The sequence below is a fragment of the Delphinapterus leucas genome, chromosome 11 (genome assembly GCF_059928025.1).
Source record: "Delphinapterus leucas isolate spDelLeu-1000000601 "Yukka" chromosome 11, BTC_Dleu_Yukka2, whole genome shotgun sequence".
NCBI classification, from domain to species: Eukaryota; Metazoa; Chordata; class Mammalia; order Artiodactyla; family Monodontidae; genus Delphinapterus; species Delphinapterus leucas.
In genome coordinates this window covers 43,437,554-43,446,906 of record NC_143139.1, presented here as the reverse complement: position 1 = coordinate 43,446,906, position 9,353 = coordinate 43,437,554, and the positions used below count along the sequence as shown (strand labels likewise).

At 56.8% G+C, this 9,353-nt stretch overlaps 1 protein-coding gene across 2 annotated transcripts; it reads left to right on the top strand.

Moving 5' to 3' along the window:
- The first annotated feature begins 809 nt into the window (after positions 1-809).
- PPP1R1A (protein phosphatase 1 regulatory inhibitor subunit 1A) lies at positions 810-8,861 on the top strand. Of its 2 annotated transcripts, XM_022571959.2 has the most exons (7): positions 810-1,042; positions 4,575-4,635; positions 5,644-5,681; positions 6,018-6,081; positions 6,674-6,829; positions 7,725-7,831; positions 8,379-8,861. In XM_022571959.2, exons 1-7 carry the CDS (start codon positions 959-961, stop codon positions 8,382-8,384), a joined length of 516 nt encoding a protein of 171 aa, XP_022427667.1. In that variant the 5' UTR covers positions 810-958; the 3' UTR covers positions 8,385-8,861. The 2 variants fall into 2 exon arrangements, with proteins under 2 accessions (XP_022427667.1, XP_022427665.1); XM_022571957.2 differs by lacking the exon at positions 810-1,042 and having other exon boundaries at positions 2,357-4,635.
- The last annotated feature ends 492 nt before the right edge of the window (positions 8,862-9,353 follow it).

Below are 9,353 nucleotides of genomic sequence, written 5' to 3'. Positions count from 1 at the left end.
TAGTGGAACTGGAAACCGACCCCATCTATAAACAAGCCACCCCACCAAAGGTGTTTCCCTCTCCATCCCCGGGAAGGGTTCTACCCTGGCAGGCCTTTCACCTGCTTCACGTCCCCAGAATTTAGCAAGCAAGAAGAGAAACCTATTTCACAAGCATTACTGGCTCCCCACACCCGCTTCTCCTTCTGCTGAGTCCCAGATGGTCCTGCTCCCTGAGCCCTCCACCCACTGCCATCAGCACTTCAAGACAGAGGCTCTGGATACCCTCTAAGGTCTTCGGTTCCCCCTCTCGCTGCACAGTGAACCCAGACCTGTGCCCAGACCCCACGCCTCCCCTCCAAGTTTCCACCTCCGCTCTAGCAGTCTCCTCTCAGTGGAAAGTCTCTCTCCTGGTCTAACTTTAATCCCTCCTGCTGCAAGTCTAGATCCCCTTTCTTTCTTTTCTCTATGAGGCGACCCCTTTAAGATCAGAAAGGAAATCTTCCTCTAGCGTTTGCAGCCTCCTCTCTGGCAGCGCCCCTCCACATTCCCAGCCCCTCAATTCTGCCCCAGCCTGGAGAAGTTCTTCGTGGCCACTCCCCACCTCCACTCCCCGCCCAGAACTCTAAGGATCCCCGCATACCCATCCGGTCTGTGTCCACTGCGACCGGGACTCAGGTTCGCCCGCCAGCGGGGCGGTGACCCCCGCCAGCCGGCGGCGCAGCCACCACGGGGTTAAGGCTCCGGGCGTGGGGAAGGGGAGGGGGCCGGGAGGGGCGGGTGCCGAGCCAATCGGCGGCCGCGGAGTCCCCGGGGCCGCGAGCCGGGAGCGCTGAGCCGGGAGCCGAGAGCCAAGCGCGCCCGGCTGGGGCCGGGCCGGAGCGGAGCGAAGAGGGAGCGCTCCCGCCCCAGCCCCGGGTCCGCCGCCTGCCCGCCCGCCGCCGCCGCCGCCGCCGGCCCAGCGGCCGCCGCCCCAGCCATGGAGCAAGACCACAGCCCCCGGAAGATCCAGTTCACTGTCCCGCTGCTAGAGCCGCACCTTGACCCCGAGGCGGCGGAGCAGGTGCGGAGCGGGGCGGGGCGGCAGGGAACTCGCCCCACAGAGGACGAGGGACCCCTGGACTGTGCGATCCGAGACCCCCGCTCAGTCCTCCCTTGGCGGTGCGCCCTTGCGAGCGCCGGCGCGCTGTTTGCGGGGGGTGGGGGTCTTCTCTCCCCTCCCCCACCGTGGAAACCCCATCTCCCCGTCTGTGCTTCTTCGAGACGGACTGAAGGACGAGAGCCTGCCCTCGAAGCCGGTCCCCGCGAGAGTCGCTCCCTGCTTCCCCAGCCCTGGGGGAGGGGCCTTGCCTGAGGACACGACCCCTCCCCCCTTCGCCAGTCTTTCATCCCCCACCCAGTCAACACCCCGCCAGAGTTTCTGAGCTCGGAAGGGGCGCCCAAAGGTGTCGGAGGGCCTAAGGGAGAGGGCAGGTAATGGAGGGAGTTGAAAGAGGAGAAAGAGCCCCCCAGCTCTTAATTGGGGGCGACCCTGACGGACCCCAGAGGGTGAGGACAAGAAGGGCTGAGGAAAACTGCGAGGGCTGGGGCTTGGGGGAGAGGAGTGGTCGTGTCTGCAGGCTGACTCCGCGCTCTTCAGGTCTGGACACTGGGTCCTTATTCCCATCTCCTGCCCTTTGGATCGGTAATGGGGCGGGGTGGGGGGGCGGCGGGAAGGGGAGGGCATGGAGAGAATGGCCCTGGGGAGCGCGAAACGAGGGCTTTCTCGGGGCTGGGGTCCTAGCTGGGCGTGGGCAAGGGAGAAGCACTGTGCTGGGCTGGGCTCAAGGGGTGGGAGTCCAGGGCCCTGGCCCAGCCTCCGGGCCTGGCCTATTTTTAGCTCCGAGCAGCCTGGCAGAGGCGGCAGTGTATGAGACTGTGTGAGCAAGTGTGTGTATCAGGGAGAGTGAGCCTGTGCGTGGAGACGGTGACCACCCGCGGTCGCTACTACCGCCCATTTGCCAAATATTTGCTCGTTTGCTCATTGCTCCATCTCTTTTCGGGTTCTCTATCCATTTGCCTAGACATCCCTGTTCCTAAAGACTATCCATTTCCCCCAAGGTCACTTCTCTGTTTCCCCCAACCGGCTGCCAGGGCTCTGGCTGGGCCTCCCCACCTGAGAAAACTCTGACCTCTTGGGATGGGCTGGAGAGAGTGTTCTTTCTGCTGCTCCAGCTGTTTGGTGGAATAAGGTCTGATGTGAAGGGAAAGGTTGGGTACACACGCTCTCCCTATAACGTTAGCTTCCCAAAGTGTGGGGAGGGGTTAGGGACCTGTGTCTCCATCCTCTCCCTGGCCTGTGGGGGGAGCCGCATCTCCAGACCTCTAAGGTGTGACAGTAGGAGGGAGGGTGGTGGGACTGCAAACCTCCTGAGGATGAGGAGGGCGGAGAGCCAGGGGCATGGGGAGCGTCCCCTTGGGGTCAGGAAAAAGGCTATTATGCCTAGAGGCAGGGGGCCGGCTAAGATAACCTCAGACCCAGGGAAAAGGGCCCAGGAGTGTGAGCTACGGGCTCAGGGGTGAGGTTCCAAGCAGAGATGCCTTCCACTGGCACAGCCAGTGCTCACTGCCTGACGCCTGCCTCTGTTTGGCGTTAGATGTGGCAGGTGTAGGTGTGTGTTGGGGGAGGGCAGGCCAGCTGGCCCAGGGCTCTGGTGAGCAGGGGAGGAGAATGAGGCAGTGCTATAGAGCCAGAGGGAAAAAGAGCTGGGACTTCAGCCTGCTTTTCTCTCGTCTTCCGAAATCTGTGTCTGCTCAGCCTGAAATTCTACCTGCAGTCTAACTTCAACCCCCCCTTGCTGTGTTACCCAAGTGTGTAGGCAAAAAGTTCCCGGCTTGGCAGGAACACCTAACCCAGAGTGACATGAGAGGGCGGCAGGGGTTGGAAACTCTGAGTTATGGAGCACAGAGTGGCAGGGGATGGAGGGGTGCCCACAGCTACCAGGTCCTTGGCATAACTGGTTTGGAAAGAAATCAGAGGCAAAGGCACCAAGTGTCCTTGAGAACTAGGATTTGTGATCGGGGCATGGAAAATAAGAGACCGCCTACTCATTTGCTAGTAGTCCAGGTGCCTGGGAGGTACTTCAGGAAGTCTAACTTTACTCCCTCCTGCTGTAGGACATCAGAATTCTCAAGGACTCTGAGTGCTTAGAAATCTTGTCCAAGGCAAGGACATTGGTTAAGGGACCTCTCCAAGATCACAGAGCCCTGCTGCCCTCTCAGAGGTCCTTTCTGTCAAACTTGCAGACTCCTTCTCAGGCTCCCAACCCCCATTAATCCCCACCCCCACCGCACCCTCTCCCTCTCTCAGCTCCCCTCCCCCAGGGCAGGAAAGAAATAGAGAGGAGTCCTCTCTTAAGGAGAAGGATGGCCTCACCCCACATGCACGAAACACACTTGCCCACCTGCTGGCCCTCAGCACGTTTGCACCAGGAATAGCCAGCGACGGACTCACAGATAATGTCTATGCTGTGCGTGCTTGTATGCACACACAAACACACACACAGAACTGGTATTGCCAGGGACCTTGAAATGCCACCAAAAACAGATACTGCTGGATTCTCCTAAGAAAACAGTCCCTACCCCAACCTACCCCCATTCTATGTACCCATTTCTTCTTTGAGGTGTCCTTCTCTCAGATTAACCCTGCCCCCAGCTAGGGCTGATACCCACTTTCTGCCCTGGAGGGAGCCACAGGGACTCCAACCCCACGGTACCCTTCACTTTCAAGCCTCCAGAGAAATGGAAAAAACTACGTGTCCCAAGAGTCCTTGGACTGACTTCAACAACAGTCAACTTTATTGGCAGCAAGACAAAAGAACAGAGGCGGGGAAAGGGGGCTCAGAGGCCCAGCAGTGAATCCGCTCTTATCTGTTACTTTCTTAGAATCGGACCCCAGAGCCCAGGATAAGATTTTTCAGTTTAGCTTTAGTCCCTGACCAGGGTCCTGCCTCACGCTTCTCCTCATATTATATTTACCATGACAAGGATTTCTCTAGGCCGTATTTCCTGACAAATCAGAAAGGCAGTGTGTACAAGGATAGGGAGGAGATGAGGGAGGGAGGGGCATGGGCCAGGTGAAGGCACGTTCAGACCCACCTTCTCTGTGCTGTCCTCCCAGGCTGGGTGGGGATCGAGGGGCGCTCTCCGTAGGTGCTGGCCCACCACAGGTTTATGTCCATTTGGGGAGTGGTCTGGGAGACTAAGGGGAAAGTTTTGTGCCCTCTCGGGTTATTTCTGACCATTGATCCAGGATGGACGGAAGGACAGCAGGCCAGAAATCGATGCATTAGCGCAGATATAGCTGCTGAGATGGAGAGCTGGGGCCAGGACCCGGGGAGATGCGGAGACAGAAAGGGGGTTGGGGGAAGCAGGGAGTGGAGGTGGTCTTCTGGGTCCCCAGGGCAGAGGGATGGGCCCAAGAACGTCCACCCGGAGACCGTGGGTTCAGTGTAACGTGGCACTTTTGGAGGTGTGCTAAGTGGGCGGCCTGCATTATGTTACTGAGTGTGCGCGGGGCTGTGATGCTTCCACGTGTACTTGACCTCTTCCCTCAGATCCGGAGGCGCCGCCCCACCCCTGCCACCCTCGTGCTGACCAGTGACCAGTCATCCCCAGGTAACCCCAGGATGGGTCGCTGAAGGGAGTGGGGGCTGCTGAAGACAGCTGGGTCCCAGTGAGAGAAGGTGGGTGCTAGACAGGAGGGCACATCTGAGGAGCCCGCGGTCTCCCCAGTCCTGGAGGCAGGGAAGTGGTGGCTGGGTTAGCAGGGGGATTTCCTCCGCTTTGGAAAGACAGAGCAGTGCTAGGAAGAGGGGGAGATAACCTGGTTCCTAAGCCCCCCAGGAGTTGGGGTGGTCAACGGAGTGTTGGTTGCTGTGGCAACAGCCTTCCAGGTTTCTCCAGCAACTGAGAGGCTGCTGCCCCCACCGCCAGAGGCGGTGACAGCTGTGAGGGGGAGGGACCGCCGCCATCAGCTATTCTCATGGCCCCCAGAGGGGAAGGGGAAGGTTAGAAACAGCTCAGGGAGCAGCTGGCATTCTGGTCACCAGTGTCTCCATCAAGGTCTGGGGAGAGAACAAGGTCTCAGAGAATGTCAGGGGTGCTGGCGAGAGAGTGGAAGAGAGGTAGTGATGCTAATAAGCCGGACTGGAATTCAGGATACCTGAGTCTCCAACTTTCCTCCAACTACTAAAAAAGACTGTCCTGGGCCCTGCACAGGATAAGTTTGCTGTTCTCTCTCCGGTGTTCCCTCCTAGGCATGTTTCAGTTCTGGATCGGGGGTGGGGGGCTGATTGGAAGGAGACAGGGAGGAAAAGGACAAAAGGACCACAAAGCCTGCCTACGAGAACCTCCAGGTCTGAGGCAAGGATGTAGATGCAGACTGACCACAGAGGCAAGGACAGGACTAGAAGCAGGAGGAGGTAAAGCCAGCCAGCAGAGCAGGAGGGAGCTGGAGGGAAGAGGCTGGGGACAGCCACAGTCAGGGCCAGCTTCCTAGGGACAGATGTGAGGGACGGATCAGGAAGGAGGTGATTGCAGAGGCTCCTCCCCTTGGGAAGTCAGTCTGCGGGACCCCCTGGGTTTCCCATCCTCATCACTTTCTCCTTTCCCTCCTTCCCTCAGAGGTGGATGAAGACCGGGTCCCCAACCCGCATCTCAAGGTGAGCTGGCCCCTCCCGCTCAGCCCAGCACAGAGAACCCCCAGACCCATTAGAAGATTATTCCTCAACCCCCCCTCTTAGGACCTTTTGTCTCCCTCTTTCTTGTACACCCCCCCCAAAATGTTCTTGAGTGGATGTACACACATGGTCCTCTACGTTCTCCCATACACGGTCTCCTTGCTCACCATCATAGGGGTGGGGGCCGAGGAAGCAGGAGTTTTCTTCCCCCACTTGCTGAAGCCCACACCTACCCCCAGTCTCCAGTCCCACAGCATGGCACGGCAGGGAGGAGGGCGAGAAGGGCGGACGCCCACCTGTGCTCTGTGCCCTTCACAGTCCACTTTGTCCATGTCTCCACGGCAACAGAAGAAGGTGATGAGGACCACACCCACAATGAAAGGTTCGGAAGACCCTTCCCCGCTATGCCTGATGCTGAGCAGTGGCCAGGATGACCCGTTTGGAAGGAATCCTTGGGAAGTCATTACATCTGCCTTTATTAAAGGAGAGTTGTTGCTGGACCACCCGGGGCTGCATTCCAGCTCTGCCACCCACTAGCTGGGTGGCCTTGGAGAACCTGATTAACCTACAGGGGCCCTGAATACTACCTCACTTTGGCAGTTAAATAAAGTATGTGAACTCACCCGGCATAGTGCACAGCACAGAGGAGGTACTCAAATATTTCTTGAATCTAAATTGAGTCTTTTCTCCTGACCCCAAAGGAGACCAGGTATCCCAGCAAATCAGGAGCTTCTTTTGATCTTAAAGGCTCTTCCTTTCCCCTCCCTTACCTTTGAAAAAAGTACATTTTATTGTCTAACTTTAGTCCCTCCTTATCGTACAGCAGATGTCCCTCCTTGTTCAATCTCAGACAGGAAAGTCAAACCACACAGGCAGTGTGTGCTGCCCCTCTAGTGGGGCTGTCACATCTGAGGGTCCATGGAGGAGGCTGGGCAGTCACGTCCAATGCTCTCTCCCTTTCTGTTTGCCCTCAGAGCTCCAGATGATGGTCGAACATCACCTGGGGCAACAGCAGGAGGGAGAGGAGCCTGAAGGAGCCGCCGAGAGCACAGGGACACAGGAGTCCTGCCCACCTGGGATCGGAGACACAGCAGCGGAGTCGTGGCTAGGCACCTCTGGGAAAGCACACAGTACGTTCAGGCTGGGGAGGGACCAACCCCAGGGGAGGCCAGCCTTCCCCGTTGTAGGGAGGGGCCTAGCAGTAGCCAGAAACTGTCTTGAGAGTATGGATCTTTGCATGGACGGCGTGTGTTTGCATCTCTTCATCTTTCTTTACTGAATGACACCATCCCCTCCCAACTTGGACTTCAGAGCTCCCTATTGAATGGGGGGAGCCCGCCGGCATGGGAGCAGCCTTCACGGGCTGGAATCCTGGCTCTGCCACTTTATCAGCCCAGAGGTCTTGAGCAGCTTAACCTCAATCAGTAAAGTGATAATGATGGTGCCTATTGCCTTGGGTTGTGTGTGAAAATTCAGTGAGACTGGTCCTTAGCCCAGCAGTGAACACAAAGTATGCAAGCAATGGACCCTGCCTGTCCACGAGTCCTTATCCCAGATGTGGGCCGGAAGTCAGAATGTTTCCAGTTTTATGAAGGTGACACGGTATATACGCCATATGTTCCATAGTACCTCCAGCAGAGCCCCCTGTAATCAAACACATGAAGATTTCTGCAGGGAAATGAGTGGTCACACGAAGCGGGATAAATAGGCTATCAAAAGCTCATCTCTGTTCAGGTCAGGTTTAGCCACACTTTGAGATCATACCCCAAATTTTAAGCTTTTCTTTTAGAGGGTTTTTTTTTTTTTTTTCGATTTCCGATTGCAGATTTTTAAAAAAATAGTGAACCTAAGTAGTCATTGTGACCAGAGAAAACCCTGTTGGTCTTGCCCCATTGCCTTCCGCTTGGTCTTGGGCTCCTCTCAGGGCTTGTTGAAGTATGGGCTAGGGTGAGTAGAGGCAGCTGCCTCTCTCCAAGCCCTCGTGAATACTACCTGTCCCTCCCACCACCTGTTCTCCCTCCTCAGAGCCTGCAGAATCCATCCCTAACACTCAGGAGAGGGGCAGTGAGAAACCCAGCACAGAGGAACCCTCAACCCATAGACCACCATTGGATTCCAAGGGAGCCCGTTCGGTAAGACCCCAGGGCTGGGCTGCCCAGTCTGCAGGAGAGCAGGCTGTGTGGGGAGGGGGACGGCTAAGATCTGGAGTCAAGGAAAAGGGGGACAAAGGACCAGCTTCAGTCACTGAAAAGCCGTCGTCTGTGGCCAGAGGATTTGCATCTCCCCAGAAGGACAGACAAAGAGAAATGGGATAAAAGTGCAGCAGGAGGCAGTGAGGTTAGACTCTGTCTGAGGATTTCTGGCTCCTGGAATGGGTGATGGAAGTAGACCGTGGATTTTCTGATAAAGGGCATTTGGAACCCAAAGGGAGATCCTCACCTGTCCAGGCTGGTAAGCAGTGGTCCTGCCTGGAGTGGAGACACTGATGAAATAACCCTGTGAGCTCTGATTTTACAGTCTCCCCTCCCCTGTGTAGACTGGACACGGGGCCAGGGACTGGAGTCAGACACTAGAAGTTGGATGCCTGACGGGATGGTTGGGCACACCAGCAGGGGAGGGGACAATAGGACCTCAGGCCTCTCACTCACCTTCTCTTTCTATCTGCTTCCCTCGCAACAGGTCTGAGAGTGAAGGAGGTATCTTGGAATCAAGACTGCAGTTGGGAATGCACGGACACTGGATTTGTTTCTTATTTCTTCACTTTTGGGGAAAATATCTTGTTTTTAAAAGTGATAAATTTAGTGTTAAGTCCTTGGTATTCTCCTTCTTTCCCAACTTGGAGAATCTTTTCTCCCTCCCGTCTTGTCCTGCCCTCTCTATAGCCCCCCTCCCTCTTGCCCAGCTGCCTCCAGGAAGGAGGAAATAAGGAAGCTGGGCAGGAGCCTTGAGAAGGGAGGAGTTTTTCCCCAGCCTTGCCCTGACTTGCTGGGGGAAGAGAGCTGAGGGTCAGATAGGTAGGAGGACTGACTTCCGGGGTACCAAGAAGGAAGGATGGCCCCAGGCTCTCTTCATATTGAGGAAAAGATACAACCACCTGGCAGGGCTGCCAGGAGGCCTTGGAGCCCTAAGGCCCGTATGGCTGCGACGCTGCTGTGGGCGCCATCTGCTGAACAAAGCCGGGAACTGCACCCTGGCACTTGGCCCATGGGAAAGAGGCGGGGCGTTGCGTGGATGCCTCCCTGCCTGCCCTCCAGGCCTCAGTGATTCCCAAGCTTCAGGATGTGCTCCCTCTCCAGCTGTTCGGAGACCACCAGCCAGACTCCGACCTGTTAGCTAAGCTAGATTGAGGACACAGTGGCTATTCACGAAGAGGCCCTTGCTGGGAACTGGAAAGGTCACCTCTCCCCCTTGTCCACGACACCAAGGGGCCGGGGTAAACGACGAAAGCTGAGCAGAAGTGAAGAACCTTCCTCAGACCCCACAGCCAGGCCTCTCCTGTCTACTGCTTTTGATTTTTCCAGGCAGTGGGGAGAGGAGAGGAGGGGAGGGGAGATTCACCCCTCTTTACTGAAGAAGTAGTGTGATGGAGAGAAGAAAGAACTTCAGAAGTGTAAGGTCCCCTTCTGCCACCCTTGCTGTGCACCTCAGGCAAGA

Bases quoted from the DNA above. Each gene is read 5' to 3' on its own strand.
- PPP1R1A (XM_022571957.2), top strand. From the start codon at position 4,359: ATGCGGAGACAGAAAGGGGGTTGGGGGAAGCAGGGAGTGGAGGTGGTC. The intron at 4,636-5,643 runs GTAACCCCAGGA...TCCTTCCCTCAG, and splicing joins CAGTGACCAGTCATCCCCAG to AGGTGGATGAAGACCGGGTC. The intron at 5,682-6,017 runs GTGAGCTGGCCC...TGCCCTTCACAG, and splicing joins TCCCCAACCCGCATCTCAAG to TCCACTTTGTCCATGTCTCC.